The sequence below is a fragment of the Triturus cristatus genome, chromosome 1_1, assembly GCF_964204655.1.
Source record: "Triturus cristatus chromosome 1_1, aTriCri1.1, whole genome shotgun sequence".
In the NCBI taxonomy this organism is placed as follows: Eukaryota; Metazoa; Chordata; class Amphibia; order Caudata; family Salamandridae; genus Triturus; species Triturus cristatus.
In genome coordinates, this window is record NC_140579.1 from 99,450,846 (window position 1) to 99,471,223 (window position 20,378).

Consider the following 20,378-nt stretch of genomic DNA (forward strand, 5'->3'; position numbering starts at 1 on the left):
TGAAATAACTTCACAAAAAAGAACAAAACATTTGATGGACTTGATATTAGGACTACTTTATTTATTAAATGGAATTTCTATGTGTGCTCTAGTACTTATTATTGTGTATATTTGTTGCCAAGGACATTGTCCTAAGCAGGTGAACACCCTCGGTGGCAGGGTGTCTGTAGTACCATGGTAGCACCTCTACCCCACATGAAGAAATATATTTATGTTTTAAAATCCTTAACAATAGTGCTGAAAATTGGATCTGCAATTGTTGTGAGCAGAGCCACCATATATGTCTGTATAGTTAGGAAATTATGACTTAGTTTTTGCACAACTCTGAATTTAGGAAAACCTGGGGGGACTTTTCCAGAATGGGCTTGCTTTTTCTGTATGTTCAGGGTACTTTTCGTACGACTTCAGATAAGCTTTAAAGATACAAATATGTTTTGTGAGGACAGAAGCTCATTTCTGTGGTAATTATTTCAAGACTCAAAAGAGTTTGCTGAAAACTTGCAGGGATTTATGAAAATTTAAGAGAGTTTCCTGATGACGCAGGGAAGGTTTCTGAGGACTTAAGATTTGTTTTGAGAATGTAAAGTGATTTTATGAGGGTCTGAAAGTTACCTAACACTTTGTGTGAGCTCAGTAGTGGTGTTTACACACCGCAGCATTGAGACCTGCTCCTTACACACTGACAGGAGGATAATAAACCGGCCTTACCTGCTTAGGGTGCTTCTGACATCCTGCAAAACAGAGAAACAAACACAGTGAAATCAGTTTCCACAGGAGATGTTAAAGTTATGGCAGTATTTTTGGGAGAGAAACACTTAACTACCTATGGTTAGAAAACAGTGACTGGGGTCACATGACAGAGTACATTCTGGGGTATTGCATGACTAAGCACAAAATGTGATATTCGGAATGGTAATGACACAGCACAGCGTCATTCTGAATGGAGTCACAAAACACAGCACATTCTGATATTCTGAATGAGGTCACTTGGCACATTGTATGACGTTCGTAACAGGGTCACATGCATGGGCATCATTTAGGGATTGCCAGGGGTCGCAGCTGTGACTCCTGTCTTGCCCCTTGTGACCCCTGGCACTGCTTGTGCGACTTCTGGCTTCAGAGGAAGCAAAATGAGTACCGAGAACACAGCGGAAGCTCGCCCTTATGGGAGCCGTGCTCCACCTTTGTATTTCAAACAATTTTATATTAAACTAATAGTGAATAATAGATTATTTTTCACTGTTAGTGTAATAAAAAATGGAGCACGAGGATCTAGAATGAGTACTTGTGTGGCAGATGACAAATAAAAAATGCTTTTAAATGTACGTGGGGTACAAGCTTGGGGATCGGAGTGTGGTTGTGTGTTTGTGAATGTGTTTGTACGTGTGAGCATGAGTGTGTGTAAGTAACAGCGAGTGTCAGTGACAGGTAGTGTGTGAGAGCCACTAAAAGGGAGTGAGTGAGAATAAGTGAGGATGAGTGTCAGTGAGTATGAGTGAGTCAGAGTGCACGAGTGAAAATGTATGAGTGAGTAAGAGTTGGAGTGAGTGTGAGTGTGAATGAAGGAGAGAGAATGAGTGATACAGAGTGTGTGAGAATGACAGAATTAGAGCAAGTAAGTATGTTGGAGTCAGAGTAAGAATGAGTGAGAGTGAGGTAGACTGAGTGAGAATGAATGATTGAGTGTGGTTGAGTAAATGTGAGTGAGAATATGATGTAATGCTTGCTAGTCTGCCATTGGCCCTTACATACTGAAGGTAATTTGTGGCTTATAAAGGGACCTATGGAAAAATTCTACTGCTGGAATACTGGAGGCAATTGCTGGCATGGACAGGCACCTGTGAAAACCACTGCTACTGGCAGACTGGAGGCAATGTTTGGCATAGGGGGTAACTGTGGCAAGATACTGGCACTAGCTCATTTGAGATGCTTCTTGGCATAAGGGAGGAAAACCATGACATATGGTGGGCAACAATCACAAAATTCTAGTCCTGATGTACTAGATGTAATTCCACCCAGGTGCGATTTCTCCATGGGGGCATCGCCCCCCTGTATTTGCTGCCCCCCTGGACCCTAATATGCATTTAGACAGTTTATATTCCCGGTTGCGGTGCTTATATTACAGCGGTGGGTTGGCTGCACATTGCAAGCTGTAGATTTTCAATTTATGAGTGGGCGGGGGCGTGGCATCATTATAGACATCACCAGAAGAGTGTCTGGGTCTAAAGATGTGTAAGTGCGCATGTCAGGATGGATGGATGTCTGCCTATGACCAACCCGGCATGCGCACATAAGGCCTCTCCTACCCGCACAACGTTAGTGAGCCAGGGATCATATCCGCAGCGACCCCGGTCTCCAAAGGAGAGCTGACTTTGCCTGCTCCAGCCAATTCCGATGTTGCTCTTATGCTGTGAAGCAGCTTCTGGATTGGCTCAAGAGGCGAAGAGTAGGCCTAGTCTCGGAGGCAGCAGGTTTGGCTTTACAGAAGGACATGGCCAATCACATTATGCCTTTATTATGAAGTTAAGCAGTGATGGGTCATTTTCTATCCCTTGCTGCTTTTCCTTCAGTCGCTCTACTGTTACTGCCTCATCATCATGCCTAGCCCAGGAAGTAGCAAAGACGAGGGCGAGAAGCGATTCGAGTAAGTAACAGATATGGTAAGAAACTATTTTACAGGATTAATGTTTTCTCAAGATGTTTTACAAGACAGAAAATTAACCTGGTAAACAGACATAAGAGATACCTGAGAAAACTATCAGAATATGGTAAAAAACATCATGAAAACGGACCATGAAATTGAAGGGTGTAGAGAGCTAAACAACAGAGGAGTGAAAAATAAAATCACAAGGGGAAGCCAGATGAGTGAGGCACAAAAATATACATTTTCAGATTGGTAAAATGTAGACTTCATCACTTAAGTGTTACCATGCTACCTCGGAGACGATCTTAGAAGGCCAAGCGGCACTAAAACGGTAATACAGTACGACTTCAGGATGATAACATTTCAGAATAATAAGCAAACGTCCCGTGGACGTATGTTGGTTCATTACAGTAGGACTTCAGGATGATATATGTTTAATATAAAGCAAGCGTCCTGTGGTCATACATTGGCTAATTTTCAATGAAATTACTGTCTAGAATTATGGGGAGAAAATCCAGAAACATTTGAAGCAGGGGTCTGCAACCAGTCGGTTACGAGCTACTGGTAGCTCGCCGACAACTTGTCAGAACCTCGCAGCCTGACCCCCACTTTTGTATCCTGTCATAGCAATTTTGTTTATTTTCAGGCCTTTTTGACCTCTTATCCATTCCTGCCCGCTTTTGCACACACCAACTGCTCCCATTGGCTACTAAGCTTCACTGGAGAGGGGTGGGGCAAAGCGAGTGACGTCAGTCCTGCAAGAACAGTGTTAAACTGCCCACCGTCAGTAACTGGTGCGCTTACAGTCCATGTTGGCTGGTTCCCATTGGCTGATATACAAGGCGGGATGTGCGTACACTGCCTCTGCCATCCCCGCCTTCAGTGACTCTGTCTGCAGCACTTGAAAAATGTAGGTTTGCTAGAGCGGTGCCTGTGAAGCTTTCTCTGAAAACAGAAGTGCATCAGCTGCTTTGCTAGTGTGGCGCCTGTGGGTGTGAAGCTTTCTCTAGAAACAGAAGTGCATCAGCTGCTTTGCTAGAGCGGCGCCTGTGGATGAGAAGCTTTCTCTAGAAACAGAAGTGCATCAGCTGCATTGCTAGTGCGGCACCTGTGGATGAGAAGCTTTCTCTAGAAACAGAAGTGCATCAGCTGCTTTGCTAGTGCGGCACCTGTGGATGAGAAGCTTTCTCTAGAAACAGAAGTGCATCAGCTGCTTTGCTAGAGCGGCGGCTGTGGATGAGAAGCTTTCTCTAGAAACAGAAGTGCATCAGCTGCTTTGCTAGAGCGGCGCCTGTGGATGAGAAGCTTTCTCTAGAAACAGAAGTGCATCAGCTGCTTTGCTAGAGCGGCGCCTGTGGATGTGAAGCTTTCTCTAGAAACAGAAGTGCATCAGCTGCTTTGCTAGAGTGGCGCCTGTGGATGAGAAGCTTTCTCTAGAAACAGAAGTGCATCAGCTGCATTGCTAGTGCGGCGCCTGTGGATGTGAAGCTTTCTCTAGAAACAGAAGTGCATCAGCTGCTTTGCTAGAGCGGCGCCTGTGGATGAGAAGCTTTCTCTCGAAACAGAAGTGCATCAGCTGCATCGCTAGTGCGGCGCCTGTGGATGTGAAGCTTTCTCTAGAAACAGAAGTGCATCAGCTGCTTTGCTAGTGCGGCGGCTGTGGATGAGAAGCTTTCTCTAGAAACAGAAGTGCATCAGCTGCTTTGCTAGAGCGGCGCCTGTGGATGAGAAGCTTTCTCTAGAAACAGAAGTGCATCAGCTGCTTTGCTAGTGCGGCGCCTGTGGATGTGAAGCTTTCTCTAGAAACAGAAGTGCATCAGCTGCTTTGCTAGAGCGGCGCCTGTGGATGTGAAGCTTTCTCTAGAAACAGAAGCGCATCAGCTGCTTTGCTAGTGCGGCGCCTGCGGATTTGAAGCTTTCTCTAGAAACAGAAGTGCATCAGCTGCTTTGCTAGTGTGGCGCCTGTGGATGTGAAGCTTTCTCTAGAAACAGAAGTGCATCAGCTGCTTTGCTAGTGCGGCGCCTGTGGATGAGAAGCTTTCTCTAGAAACAGAAGTGCATCAGCTGCTTTGCTAGTGCGGCGCCTGTGGATGAGAAGCTTTCTCTAGAAACAGAAGTGCATCAGCTGCTTTGCTAGTGCAGTGCCTGTGGATGTGAAGCTTTCTCTAGAAACAGAAGTGCATCAGCTGCTTTGCTAGTGCGGCGCCTGTGGATGTGAAGCTTTCTCTAGAAACAGAAGTGCATCAGCTGCTTTGCTAGTGCGGCGCCTGTGGATGTGAAGCTTTCTCTAGAAACAGAAGTGCATCAGCTGCTTTGCTAGTGCGGCGCCTGTGGATGTGAAGCTTTCTCTGGAAAACGAAGTGCATCTGCTGCTTTGCTAGTGCGGCCCCTTGGATGTGAAGCTTTCTCTAGAAACAGAAGTGCATCAGCTGCTTTGCTAGTGCGGCGCCTGTGGATGAGAAGCTTTCTCTAGAAACAGAAGTGCATCAGCTGCTTTGCTAGCGCGGCGCCTGTGGATGTGAAGCTTTCTCTAGAAACAGAAGTGCATCAGCTGCTTTGCTAGTGCGGCGCCTGTGGATGAGAAGCTTTCTCTAGAAACAGAGGTGCATCAGCTGCTTTGCTAGTGCGGTGCCTGTGGATGAGAAGCTTTCTCTAGAAACAGAAGTGCATCAGCTGCTTTGCTAGTGTGGCGCCTGTGGATGTGAAGCTTTCTCTAGAAACAGAAGTGCATCAGCTGCTTTGCTAGTGCGGCGCCTGCGGATGTGAAGCTTCCTCTAGAAACAGAAGTGCATCAGCTGCTTTGCTAGTGCGGCGCCTGTGGATGTGAAGCTTTCTCTAGAAACAGCAGTGCATCAGCCGCATTGCTAGTGCGGCGCCTGTGGAGGTGAAGCTTTCTCTAGAAACAGAAGTGCATCTGCTGCATTGCTAGTGCGGGGCCTGTGGATGGGAAGCTTTCTCTAGAAACAGAAGTGCATCAGCTGCTTTGCAAGTGTGGCCCCTGTGGGTGGGAAGCTTTCTCTAGAAACAGAAGTGCATCAGCTGATTTGCTAGTGCGGCGCCTGGGATGTGAAGCTTTCTCTAGAAACAGAAGTGCATCAGCCGCATTGCTAGTGCGGCGCCTGTGGATGTGAAGCTTTCTCTAGAAACAGAAGTGCATCAGCTGCATTGCTAGTGCGGCGCCTGTGGATTTGAAACGTTCTCTAGAAACAGAAGTGCATCAGCTGCATTGCTAATGCGGCATCTGTGGATGTGAAGCTTTCTCTGGAAACAGAAGTGCATCAGCTGCTTTGCTAGTGCGGCGCCTGTGGATGTGAAGATGTCTCTAGAAACAGAAGTGCAGCAGCTGCTTTGCTAGTGCGGCGCCTGTGGATGTGAAGCTTTCTCTAGAAACAGAAGTGCATCAGCTGCTTTGCTAGTGCGGCGCCTGTAGATGTAAAGCTTTCTCTAGAAACAGAAGTGCATCAGCTGCATTGCTAGTGCGGCGCCTGTGGATGTGAAGCTTTCTCTAGAAACAGAAGTGCATCAGCCGCATTGCTAGTGCGGCGCCTGTGGATGTGAAGCTTTCTCTGGAAAACGAAGTGCATCAGCTGCTTTGCTAGTGCGGCGCCTGTGGATGTGAAGCTTTCTCTAGAAACAGAAGTGCATCAGCTGCATTGCTAGTGCGGCGCCTGTGGATGTGAAGCTTTCTCTGGAAAACGAAGTGCATCAGCTGCTTTGCTAGTGCGGCGCCTGTGGATGCGAAGCTTTCTCTAGAAACAGAAGTGCATCAGCCGCATTGCTAGTGCGGCGCCTGTGGATGTGAAGCTTTCTCTAGAAAAAGAAGTGCATCAGCTACTTTGCTAGTGCGGCGCCTGTGGATTTGAAGCTTTCTCTTGAAACAGAAGTGCATCAGCCGCATTGCTAGTGCGGCGCCTGTGGATGTGAAGCTTTCTCTGGAAAACGAAGTGCATCAGCTGCTTTGCTAGTGCGGCGCCTGTGGATGTGAAGCTTTCTCTAGAAACAGAAGTGCATCAGCTGCTTTGCTGGTGCGGCCCCTTGGATGTGAAGCTTTCTCTAGAAACAGAAGTGCATCAGCTGCTTTGCTAGAGCGGCGGCTGTGGATGAGAAGCTTTCTCTAGAAACAGAAGTGCATCAGCTGCTTTGCTAGAGTGGCGCCTGTGGATGAGAAGCTTTCTCTAGAAACAGAAGTGCATCAGCTGCATTGCTAGTGCGGCGCCTGTGGATGTGAAGCTTTCTCTAGAAACAGAAGTGCATCAGCTGCTTTGCTAGAGCGGCGCCTGTGGATGAGAAGCTTTCTCTCGAAACAGAAGTGCATCAGCTGCATCGCTAGTGCGGCGCCTGTGGATGTGAAGCTTTCTCTAGAAACAGAAGTGCATCAGCTGCTTTGCTAGTGCGGCGGCTGTGGATGAGAAGCTTTCTCTAGAAACAGAAGTGCATCAGCTGCTTTGCTAGAGCGGCGCCTGTGGATGAGAAGCTTTCTCTAGAAACAGAAGTGCATCAGCTGCTTTGCTAGTGCGGCGCCTGTGGATGTGAAGCTTTCTCTAGAAACAGAAGTGCATCAGCTGCTTTGCTAGAGCGGCGCCTGTGGATGTGAAGCTTTCTCTAGAAACAGAAGCGCATCAGCTGCTTTGCTAGTGCGGCGCCTGCGGATTTGAAGCTTTCTCTAGAAACAGAAGTGCATCAGCTGCTTTGCTAGTGTGGCGCCTGTGGATGTGAAGCTTTCTCTAGAAACAGAAGTGCATCAGCTGCTTTGCTAGTGCGGCGCCTGTGGATGAGAAGCTTTCTCTAGAAACAGAAGTGCATCAGCTGCTTTGCTAGTGCGGCGCCTGTGGATGAGAAGCTTTCTCTAGAAACAGAAGTGCATCAGCTGCTTTGCTAGTGCAGTGCCTGTGGATGTGAAGCTTTCTCTAGAAACAGAAGTGCATCAGCTGCTTTGCTAGTGCGGCGCCTGTGGATGTGAAGCTTTCTCTAGAAACAGAAGTGCATCAGCTGCATTGCTAGTGCGGCGCCTGTGGATTTGAAACGTTCTCTAGAAACAGAAGTGCATCAGCTGCTTTGCTAGGGCAGTGCCTGTAGATGTTAAGCCTTCTCTAGAAACAGAAGTGCATCAGCTGCTTTGCTAGTGCGGTGCCTGTGGATGTGAAGCTTTCTCTAGAAACAGAAGTGCATCAGCTGCTTTGCTAGTGCGGCGCCTGTGGATGTGAAGCTTTCTCTAGAAACAGAAGTGCATCAGCTGCTTTGCTAGAGCGGCGCCTGTGGATGTGAAGCTTTCTCTAGAAACAGAAGCGCATCAGCTGCTTTGCTAGTGCGGCGCCTGCGGATTTGAAGCTTTCTCTAGAAACAGAAGTGCATCAGCTGCTTTGCTAGTGTGGCGCCTGTGGATGTGAAGCTTTCTCTAGAAACAGAAGTGCATCAGCTGCTTTGCTAGTGCGGCGCCTGTGGATGAGAAGCTTTCTCTAGAAACAGAAGTGCATCAGCTGCTTTGCTAGTGCGGCGCCTGTGGATGAGAAGCTTTCTCTAGAAACAGAAGTGCATCAGCTGCTTTGCTAGTGCAGTGCCTGTGGATGTGAAGCTTTCTCTAGAAACAGAAGTGCATCAGCTGCTTTGCTAGTGCGGCGCCTGTGGATGTGAAGCTTTCTCTAGAAACAGAAGTGCATCAGCTGCTTTGCTAGTGCGGCGCCTGTGGATGTGAAGCTTTCTCTAGAAACAGAAGTGCATCAGCTGCTTTGCTAGTGCGGCGCCTGTGGATGTGAAGCTTTCTCTGGAAAACGAAGTGCATCTGCTGCTTTGCTAGTGCGGCCCCTTGGATGTGAAGCTTTCTCTAGAAACAGAAGTGCATCAGCTGCTTTGCTAGTGCGGCGCCTGTGGATGAGAAGCTTTCTCTAGAAACAGAAGTGCATCAGCTGCTTTGCTAGCGCGGCGCCTGTGGATGTGAAGCTTTCTCTAGAAACAGAAGTGCATCAGCTGCTTTGCTAGTGCGGCGCCTGTGGATGAGAAGCTTTCTCTAGAAACAGAGGTGCATCAGCTGCTTTGCTAGTGCGGTGCCTGTGGATGAGAAGCTTTCTCTAGAAACAGAAGTGCATCAGCTGCTTTGCTAGTGTGGCGCCTGTGGATGTGAAGCTTTCTCTAGAAACAGAAGTGCATCAGCTGCTTTGCTAGTGCGGCGCCTGCGGATGTGAAGCTTCCTCTAGAAACAGAAGTGCATCAGCTGCTTTGCTAGTGCGGCGCCTGTGGATGTGAAGCTTTCTCTAGAAACAGCAGTGCATCAGCCGCATTGCTAGTGCGGCGCCTGTGGAGGTGAAGCTTTCTCTAGAAACAGAAGTGCATCTGCTGCATTGCTAGTGCGGGGCCTGTGGATGGGAAGCTTTCTCTAGAAACAGAAGTGCATCAGCTGCTTTGCAAGTGTGGCCCCTGTGGGTGGGAAGCTTTCTCTAGAAACAGAAGTGCATCAGCTGATTTGCTAGTGCGGCGCCTGGGATGTGAAGCTTTCTCTAGAAACAGAAGTGCATCAGCCGCATTGCTAGTGCGGCGCCTGTGGATGTGAAGCTTTCTCTAGAAACAGAAGTGCATCAGCTGCATTGCTAGTGCGGCGCCTGTGGATTTGAAACGTTCTCTAGAAACAGAAGTGCATCAGCTGCATTGCTAATGCGGCATCTGTGGATGTGAAGCTTTCTCTGGAAACAGAAGTGCATCAGCTGCTTTGCTAGTGCGGCGCCTGTGGATGTGAAGATGTCTCTAGAAACAGAAGTGCAGCAGCTGCTTTGCTAGTGCGGCGCCTGTGGATGTGAAGCTTTCTCTAGAAACAGAAGTGCATCAGCTGCTTTGCTAGTGCGGCGCCTGTAGATGTAAAGCTTTCTCTAGAAACAGAAGTGCATCAGCTGCATTGCTAGTGCGGCGCCTGTGGATGTGAAGCTTTCTCTAGAAACAGAAGTGCATCAGCCGCATTGCTAGTGCGGCGCCTGTGGATGTGAAGCTTTCTCTGGAAAACGAAGTGCATCAGCTGCTTTGCTAGTGCGGCGCCTGTGGATGTGAAGCTTTCTCTAGAAACAGAAGTGCATCAGCTGCATTGCTAGTGCGGCGCCTGTGGATGTGAAGCTTTCTCTGGAAAACGAAGTGCATCAGCTGCTTTGCTAGTGCGGCGCCTGTGGATGCGAAGCTTTCTCTAGAAACAGAAGTGCATCAGCCGCATTGCTAGTGCGGCGCCTGTGGATGTGAAGCTTTCTCTAGAAAAAGAAGTGCATCAGCTACTTTGCTAGTGCGGCGCCTGTGGATTTGAAGCTTTCTCTTGAAACAGAAGTGCATCAGCCGCATTGCTAGTGCGGCGCCTGTGGATGTGAAGCTTTCTCTGGAAAACGAAGTGCATCAGCTGCTTTGCTAGTGCGGCGCCTGTGGATGTGAAGCTTTCTCTAGAAACAGAAGTGCATCAGCTGCTTTGCTGGTGCGGCCCCTTGGATGTGAAGCTTTCTCTAGAAACAGAAGTGCATCAGCTGCTTTGCTAGAGCGGCGGCTGTGGATGAGAAGCTTTCTCTAGAAACAGAAGTGCATCAGCTGCTTTGCTAGAGTGGCGCCTGTGGATGAGAAGCTTTCTCTAGAAACAGAAGTGCATCAGCTGCATTGCTAGTGCGGCGCCTGTGGATGTGAAGCTTTCTCTAGAAACAGAAGTGCATCAGCTGCTTTGCTAGAGCGGCGCCTGTGGATGAGAAGCTTTCTCTCGAAACAGAAGTGCATCAGCTGCATCGCTAGTGCGGCGCCTGTGGATGTGAAGCTTTCTCTAGAAACAGAAGTGCATCAGCTGCTTTGCTAGTGCGGCGGCTGTGGATGAGAAGCTTTCTCTAGAAACAGAAGTGCATCAGCTGCTTTGCTAGAGCGGCGCCTGTGGATGAGAAGCTTTCTCTAGAAACAGAAGTGCATCAGCTGCTTTGCTAGTGCGGCGCCTGTGGATGTGAAGCTTTCTCTAGAAACAGAAGTGCATCAGCTGCTTTGCTAGAGCGGCGCCTGTGGATGTGAAGCTTTCTCTAGAAACAGAAGCGCATCAGCTGCTTTGCTAGTGCGGCGCCTGCGGATTTGAAGCTTTCTCTAGAAACAGAAGTGCATCAGCTGCTTTGCTAGTGTGGCGCCTGTGGATGTGAAGCTTTCTCTAGAAACAGAAGTGCATCAGCTGCTTTGCTAGTGCGGCGCCTGTGGATGAGAAGCTTTCTCTAGAAACAGAAGTGCATCAGCTGCTTTGCTAGTGCGGCGCCTGTGGATGAGAAGCTTTCTCTAGAAACAGAAGTGCATCAGCTGCTTTGCTAGTGCAGTGCCTGTGGATGTGAAGCTTTCTCTAGAAACAGAAGTGCATCAGCTGCTTTGCTAGTGCGGCGCCTGTGGATGTGAAGCTTTCTCTAGAAACAGAAGTGCATCAGCTGCATTGCTAGTGCGGCGCCTGTGGATTTGAAACGTTCTCTAGAAACAGAAGTGCATCAGCTGCTTTGCTAGGGCAGTGCCTGTAGATGTTAAGCCTTCTCTAGAAACAGAAGTGCATCAGCTGCTTTGCTAGTGCGGTGCCTGTGGATGTGAAGCTTTCTCTAGAAACAGAAGTGCATCAGCTGCTTTGCTAGTGCGGCGCCTGTGGATGTGAAGCTTTCTCTAGAAACAGAAGTGCATCAGCTGCTTTGCTAGTGCGGCGCCTGTGGATGTGAAGCTTTCTCTAGAAACAGAAGTGCATCAGCTGCTTTGCTAGTGCGGCGCCTGTGGATGTGAAGCTTTCTCTGGAAAACGAAGTGCATCTGCTGCTTTGCTAGTGCGGCCCCTTGGATGTGAAGCTTTCTCTAGAAACAGAAGTGCATCAGCTGCTTTGCTAGTGCGGCGCCTGTGGATGAGAAGCTTTCTCTAGAAACAGAAGTGCATCAGCTGCTTTGCTAGCGCGGCGCCTGTGGATGTGAAGCTTTCTCTAGAAACAGAAGTGCATCAGCTGCTTTGCTAGTGCGGCGCCTGTGGATGAGAAGCTTTCTCTAGAAACAGAGGTGCATCAGCTGCTTTGCTAGTGCGGTGCCTGTGGATGAGAAGCTTTCTCTAGAAACAGAAGTGCATCAGCTGCTTTGCTAGTGTGGCGCCTGTGGATGTGAAGCTTTCTCTAGAAACAGAAGTGCATCAGCTGCTTTGCTAGTGCGGCGCCTGCGGATGTGAAGCTTCCTCTAGAAACAGAAGTGCATCAGCTGCTTTGCTAGTGCGGCGCCTGTGGATGTGAAGCTTTCTCTAGAAACAGCAGTGCATCAGCCGCATTGCTAGTGCGGCGCCTGTGGAGGTGAAGCTTTCTCTAGAAACAGAAGTGCATCTGCTGCATTGCTAGTGCGGGGCCTGTGGATGGGAAGCTTTCTCTAGAAACAGAAGTGCATCAGCTGCTTTGCAAGTGTGGCCCCTGTGGGTGGGAAGCTTTCTCTAGAAACAGAAGTGCATCAGCTGATTTGCTAGTGCGGCGCCTGGGATGTGAAGCTTTCTCTAGAAACAGAAGTGCATCAGCCGCATTGCTAGTGCGGCGCCTGTGGATGTGAAGCTTTCTCTAGAAACAGAAGTGCATCAGCTGCATTGCTAGTGCGGCGCCTGTGGATTTGAAACGTTCTCTAGAAACAGAAGTGCATCAGCTGCATTGCTAATGCGGCATCTGTGGATGTGAAGCTTTCTCTGGAAACAGAAGTGCATCAGCTGCTTTGCTAGTGCGGCGCCTGTGGATGTGAAGATGTCTCTAGAAACAGAAGTGCAGCAGCTGCTTTGCTAGTGCGGCGCCTGTGGATGTGAAGCTTTCTCTAGAAACAGAAGTGCATCAGCTGCTTTGCTAGTGCGGCGCCTGTAGATGTAAAGCTTTCTCTAGAAACAGAAGTGCATCAGCTGCATTGCTAGTGCGGCGCCTGTGGATGTGAAGCTTTCTCTAGAAACAGAAGTGCATCAGCCGCATTGCTAGTGCGGCGCCTGTGGATGTGAAGCTTTCTCTGGAAAACGAAGTGCATCAGCTGCTTTGCTAGTGCGGCGCCTGTGGATGTGAAGCTTTCTCTAGAAACAGAAGTGCATCAGCTGCATTGCTAGTGCGGCGCCTGTGGATGTGAAGCTTTCTCTGGAAAACGAAGTGCATCAGCTGCTTTGCTAGTGCGGCGCCTGTGGATGCGAAGCTTTCTCTAGAAACAGAAGTGCATCAGCCGCATTGCTAGTGCGGCGCCTGTGGATGTGAAGCTTTCTCTAGAAAAAGAAGTGCATCAGCTACTTTGCTAGTGCGGCGCCTGTGGATTTGAAGCTTTCTCTTGAAACAGAAGTGCATCAGCCGCATTGCTAGTGCGGCGCCTGTGGATGTGAAGCTTTCTCTGGAAAACGAAGTGCATCAGCTGCTTTGCTAGTGCGGCGCCTGTGGATGTGAAGCTTTCTCTAGAAACAGAAGTGCATCAGCTGCTTTGCTGGTGCGGCCCCTTGGATGTGAAGCTTTCTCTAGAAACAGAAGTGCATCAGCTGCTCTGCTAGTGCGGCGCCTGTGGATATGAAGCTTTCTCTAGAAGCAGAAGTGCATCAGCTGCTTTGCTAGTGCGGCGCCTGTGGATGTGAAGCTTTCTCTAGAAACAGAAGTGCATCAGCTGCTTTGCTAGTGCGGTGCCTGTGGATGAGAAGCTTTCTCTAGAAACAGAAGTGCATCAGCTGCTTTGCTGGTGCGGCCCCTTGGATGTGAAGCTTTCTCTAGAAACAGAAGTGCATCAGATGCATTGCTAGTGCGGCGCCTGTGGATGTGAAGCTTTCTCTGGTAACAGAAGTGCATCAGCTGCTTTGCTAGTGCGGCGCCTGTGGATGTGAAGCTTTCTCTGGAAACAGAAGTGCATCAGCTGCTTCAGAAGCTGGCTGAGCCCCCGCTCCACCAAGCCATTCTATGGAAATGGTATAGCTTGACACGCTTGCAGCCCCTCTGTGTGTTGCTCATTGTTGAATTCAGTTAACTAAAAGTCTAATGTAAACATTAATACACTTAAAAAAGCCCTTTTGTCTGCGTGTTTGTGCTGGTGAGTTTCCGTCAGTGCAGTGTGCCCTTCTCCTCAGAGTCAAGTGACATGATGTGGGGCTCCTTTCCAGCACCCTGCAGCATGACCTTCTGGGTGTTTTCCAAAATGAATAACCAACAACAGCACCCGTTAGCTAATATCTTTTATATCAGATGGCACTTGCACGACCCTGGAATCCGCTCCAGCTCCCACATCTTAAACAATAGAGGCAGGTTCACAATTCCGGTGTGTGATATAATTAGGGGACAGGATGGGGCCTAACAGCTAGAGCGGTCAACTTCGAAGCTGGGGAACCGGGTTTGCGTCTCAACAGGGATGCTCAACATCCTGTGATTCTGGGCAAATCAGTTAATCTCTCAATGTCTAACAAAATGAATGCGTTTGTCTGTAACACAACTGGTGCTCATGAAAAGAGCTCTGAAACATTCTGGTCAAGTTTGCGCTATATAAAACTAAAAAAAAATTATACTGTTATCTCAGGAATGGTTACTTAAATACTTGTTCTTTTGGCAGTGCAGGCTGACTGGTGGGAAGCGGGTGGTGCATGTTCACGACTCCGTGTCCGGAGATAACTGGAAACGTGAGCATAGAGTGTTCGTTTTGGGTGTTCGTATCCCACCCCTCTCGCAAGCTCCCATCTCGGAAACCCCAACGCGCCAGCTGCGGTGTGTGTGTGTTGTTGAATTATTAGCTGCAGTCTAGACTCTCAGTAGAGTATTCAAGTCACTAGATCTGCATTTTTTGAATTTTTCGAGGCCTGATCATGTAAATTAAAGCAGCGTTTCACAGGGATCTTTTATTTTTAAATACATAAAGTAATCGGAGTCATTCCTGGCCACAAACTGGAGCCAGGAACATTATTTTACATTTCTTTTAATTGAATTTGAATGACTTAGAGGATGTGGTGTAAGGGCCAGAGCTGCTGACTTCGATGCTGGGGATCCAGGTTCGAGTCTCGGCGTAGGCTCCATATCCTCTGATTCGGGGCAAATGACAATCTCCTATCTACTTTGGCGTATGGACGGCGCCTAAAAGCCCTCACTGGAAGCATTATAAATTGTAATAAAATAATGAGAGAGATGTAAAATAGGTTCCTGGCTCCGGTTTGTGCCTAGGGACCACTTGCAAACGGTACTTTATTAGTGGGCACTAGGGGGGACTCCGGGAACAATGCACCAGTTGCTCGGCCTTTAGTAGCTCACAATGATTTTACTGATCAGAAGTAGCTCGCGCTACAGAAAAGGTTGGAGACCCCTGGTGAACACGGATTATTGGTGGCACCAACGGTTTCATGCAGTAAAAAGTTACAACTGTGGAACGAGCAGGATTTGGAAGAGGGACAGTCGGGCACCCATTCCGCACAGGTCCGTTGCCTGCGTCACCCTCCTATAGAGAATTCCAATGCTCTGATGTTATTGTCCAAGTTGTGACATGCTGTGTGAACTGCGCATATTATTTACCAGCAGATCATAACAACAAATACGAAGTATCCAATGTGAGCAAGTATTGGCCTATGGGGGCATTGCATCAGGAGGAAGCGGGGACCACTTACCTATTCATTAAGAGAAGGTGAACCAGTCTCAGGCCAACAGCTATGGCACTCTGTAACAACTCTGTAACAACAGCAACAGCAAATCCTGCCGTACTTCCGCACCCTCTTCAGTGTTACTGGTAGAAGCAGAAGTTTTATATTCTGAATTCAGCTTTGTCACCAGAATGAAAGGGGTCATTAAAGAGACATTAAAGGGCGATGAAGGGCATAGTTTTCAGACTCTTACTGGAAAGTGTGGGCACGGATGTGTGCAGGCATTTTACAGTTTTCGGGCTTTTCAGAGATGCACAAAGCCCACAATGCCCATGTAAGCAGCTAGTTTTCCCACTCGCATACATGGGAGCAGATTGATTTTCAAGCAGTGTTGGTAGGGCGAGCGCTAATCTCTGCTCTGGTGGCGGCAGGCAGAGTTTTTGCCAAACTCCATGCTCCAAGCAGAGCACAGAATGTGGCAAAACTGTGCCAAAGAAGCAGAGTTTTCCGCCCACTCCTAGAATCAACGTCTCTGGTCACATGATACAGCAGTGGGTGATAGGAATGAGTTTACATGACACAGTCTGCTAGCCTAAAACATGACACAATCTGTGATATTCTGAATGTTATCACATGAAGCAGTGCAGTGTAGGATTTACTGAATGAGGCCACATGACATAGTCTGTGATATTTGGAATGGGGTCACATGACACTGCATTGTCTGTTATATTCTAATCTGTGTCACATGACCCAGGACATGGAGAACGTCACATAATATTATAAATCACGAATGATTTCCACCCGTAGAGGAGACATTTTACAAGACCTACAAATGATATCACACACACTGAGAGCACAGCTAGAGCGGCAAATGGAATTTGGTTTCTTTCCATGAACATTCTGTATGTCACGCTTTGAATATAGGTATTTGGACCCCTGCAGTGATGCGAGTCGTCATAATGGGGTCTCATAGACTATAATCTTTGTTACAATTTAGCTACATGCTGTAATCTATAGCCCCTAGACACATACGGAGAGAATGCATGTTACATGCGAGCTACATTTGGATGAGCATGGAGTGTGTCTATTGTGATTTAATGTATGGGGACAGGAGTCCATTTTGGATCCCCTGTGTGTGAATAGTACATATGATGGAGGAGCCAGATAGGGAGGTAGATTGTGGAAACCTTCTTGAGGTCTTTGAAGCGGACCAGACGTCTGTGAACGGAAAGGAATGAGTGAGACCAATGATGCTCTGAAGGTCGTTCGCTGTTCACTTCCTGCATTCTTCATCCTCAGAAGAGTTGCTGCAGTTCTGTGCAGCAGCCGGGAGGGAAGGCCTCTCTTCTGAGCCTTTGTCTCAGTTTCCTCTGTCACGGCACACACAGCTCCACTCTCTCTTCCTGCCAAGATTGAGTGACAAAGACTTTAACCCGACCAGTCCGTGCTAATAAATAAAATGTCAGAACTGCCTGAAGCCAGCTCCAGAGATCGAGCTCTCGAAGTTTCATCTACATCTAAAACAAGCATTTGCAATGCAATAGGTCTCGCATTGACGCGAGTTTGAGATATTGGCATTGTAAATGACAATGGCTTTTAGTTTTGTTTTTGTATTTATGTTTTATTAACGAAAACAAAAATAAAAGGCATTGTTATTTGCGTGAGTTGGAGGGGTGTCCAAGGGGCGTGAGGCTGTGGCAAAGAGGAGGGGGGCGGGAGGTAGGGTTGGGGGGAGGTCTAATGGCAGGGGCTTTGACAGTCACTTAACACCTCTCTCTAAAAACCTATACAATTGTAGAAATATACTGCATGAAACGTCCTTTTAAATTGGACAACGTAACTTCGTGCAACGACTGAAAAATTAAAATATGCTAATGTGAGCAAATAAAGGCAACTGTCGGATTAAAATACTTGGATGTAATACACTTGGATCCCTCACAAATCCTTTTTCAGGAAACAGGCGAGACAAAAAAGAGCGGAAGTGAAAGCAGAGCGAGGCCAACAAAGGGAGGGGCAGGGCTCCTTAATGGAGCAGGGAGGGGATGGGTGGAGGCTCTTCTTAGTGCTTAGTGAGGTGTGTCACAAGCACTGTGTGTGGGGGAATGCAGTGTGTGCTCTAGTGAAGTGAATCCAGGCACAGGGTTTGCATATAAACCGCGCCTGTGATTAGTAAAAAAACAAAACAAGCATTGGCACAGCCAATAGGTCTCGCTTTTGGGACCTTATAAGTATTTAGTTATGCAGCACAAAATCTTTGCCGCAACAAAATCAACTGTTGCATGGCTAAGCACTTTAAAGGTCCCAAAGGCGATACCTATCGGCTATGCCAATGCTTGTTTTTTTTGTTGCTAATCACAGGCGCGATTTATATGCAAACCCTGTGCCTGGATTCACTTCACTAGAGCACACACTGCATGCTCCAATGCTTCTTATATCTCTTCTGGAACCCTCCATGATGAGCTGAGGGGATCCCTGCTGGTAATCTTGCATCGGAGGCCTTCTGGCAACCCTCCATGATGCGCTGAGGGGATCCCTGCTGGTAATCTTGCATCGGAGGCCTTCTGGCAACCCTCCATGATGCACTGAGGGGATCCCTACTGGTAATCTTGCATCGGAGGCCTTCTGGCAACCCTCCATGATGCACTGAGGGGATCACTACAGGTAATCTTGCATCGGAGGCCTTCTGGCAACCCTCCATGATGCACTGAGGGGATCACTGCTGGTAATCTTGCATCGGAGGCCTACTAGCAACCCTCCATGATGCACTGAGGGGATCACTACTGGTAATCTTGCATCGGAGGCCTTCTGGCAACCCTCCATGATGCACTGAGGGGATCACTACAGGTAATCTTGCATCGGAGGCCTTCTGGCAACCCTCCATGATGCACTGAGGGGATCACTGCTGGTAATCTTGCATCGGAGGCCTACTAGCAACCCTCCATGATGCACTGAGGGGATCACTGCTGGTAATCTTGCATCGGAGGCCTACTAGCAACCCTCCATGATGCACTGAGGGGATCCCTACTGGTAATCTTGCATCGGATCCCTTCTGGAACCCTCCATGATGCACTGAGGGGATCACTACTGGTAATCTTGCATCGGAGGCCTTCTGGCAACCCTCCATGATGCACTGAGGGGATCACTACTGGTAATCTTGCATCGGATCCCTTCTGGCAACCCTCCATGATGCACTGAGGGATCCCTTCTGGAACCCTCCATGATGCAGTGAGGGGATCACTGCTGGTAATCTTGCATCGGAGGCCTTCTGGCAGCCCTCCGTGATGCACTGGGTGGATCCCTTCTGGAACCCTCCGTGATGCACTGAGGGGATCCCTGCTGGTAATCTTGCATCGGATGCCCACTAAAGTCATCTTGCCTCATGTGGTCACCATTGAAACAGAAGCTCCGGGGGGTTTTCATTGAACAGCAGCAGCTGATATCACAGAGAAGGATGCAGACTTCTGTTCTCTGCAATGATCAAAGAGTGGTTTACCAGTAAGGAGGTAGCAGTCAAATGTACAAACAGTACCAGCATGCGTTGTAATGCACAGCACGCCCTGCTCATAAAAGGGAATGGTCATTAGGGTCACATTTCATATGGCACAGGCAGCCTCTCCTGATGTCGTCACTTGCTGTTTTCCTTCGATGAATCAGTGTAGACCTCTGTACGTGGAATTCAGAATTTTAAAGCCAACTTGGGAACGCTGACTTGAGCAGTGAATTTGCATAAGTCCACTGTGCTCATTGATACGTTCCCATAAGGTGGCCATTAGAATGGTAGACAGGCAGGGATGCTTCAGTAACAGCACAGTGAACGAGTGCCAGCCAGCTGAGGGAGGAGGAGTGAGAAAGAGCCCTTCCAGGAGACCCCTCGCACCACAACTGCAGATTTACAACAAAGACACCGCTTTGTGCGTTCTTGGCTTGGCTGCCAGCACTATATGCTGTGCTTTGCAGAAAAGTCACTCCGGCTGTACCTGGACAAAGACTCATACTCAACCAGACACCCACCCGAAAAGGACACACCATCATAGAAATACAGACAGGCACACAAAAAGACACATACATGCACAAACACACACAAAACCTATATAAAAGTTACCCAAATTCTGACATAGCACACAGAAACACAAACATACCGCACAGCCAGCCTACACCAAGACACACGCAACCCCATGCATATTAAGAAACACACCATTCACACACATATACAAAAACACTTGAATGAAAAGAAATGTACATACAGACCTACTGAAACACGCGCAGAAACACATGCATTGAACAAGCACGCGCACAGAACCATAGTCTTGTTAGAAGAGATTACCACCACATACAGGCACACTAACAAGCACACAGGTAAGCACGTCTACAAAACAAATAAAAACAGATGCACACATGCATACATGCATGCACACACAGCTCGGAGAGAACCACAGATGGCCAAAGCACATGTAGGTAGACACAGACATACCTGCACATGTACACACACGCACAGGCAGAAAGAACACACAACACACATACTGATACACACATACCCCAAATAGCCCCTTCCACACAGAGATACCCATAGACATGCACCTTTCCACTCATACTGTGCACGCACATGCATGCACACAACAAGCACACACCTTGAAGCTGCTGGACGTTACAGTGCAAGAACTCATCTTAATACTGCCGTCAATAGTCTTCCAATCACCCACGGCACAGAATCACTGAAATGACGTCACGGAGTAAGTCAGTGAGGTACAGTGATGAAATGAGGCACTTGGCTGGGTTACGAGATGGTGTCAATCATAATTGTAGACTGTCACTCAAAATCACACTGAAATTATGAAAATGTCAACCATAAACGATCTAAAACCTTTGCTTTTATGGCACTGGCTGGCTATCCCAATCAGTAAAGGGATGAACATATAGCGTCAAAGCGCAGCAGCACTGAGTAACATTAATTACAACGCTCCGTGTATGGGCGGGGTTAAGGAGCTGCTATCCAATAGGACAGAGCCTTGAAGATAGCCAATGATCAGAAAATACACATAACCTATGGATGCCCCATATTGGTGAACCTCGTCAAACAGTACGGCCATCTTGAAACTTCAAGGTGGTGTCCTCCTCATATTAAAATTATAGGGAAAACATACGCAACTTTTCTCAAGCTCACTTGTTTGCACAAGTTTGATTGTTTTATACTTAGTCT

General features: G+C 48.1%; 1 protein-coding gene across 2 annotated transcripts in view; it reads right to left on the reverse strand.

Moving 5' to 3' along the window:
- Positions 1 to 20,378, reverse strand: part of LOC146869622 (E3 ubiquitin-protein ligase TRIM39-like) — a 111,197-nt gene that overhangs the window by 59,791 nt on the left and 31,028 nt on the right. For both annotated transcript variants that reach the window (XM_085608707.1, XM_085608698.1), the window contains exon 4: positions 709 to 731. In XM_085608707.1, the coding sequence (XP_085464833.1) occupies positions 709 to 731 (23 nt within the window). The remainder of the gene's footprint in view (positions 1 to 708; positions 732 to 20,378) is intronic.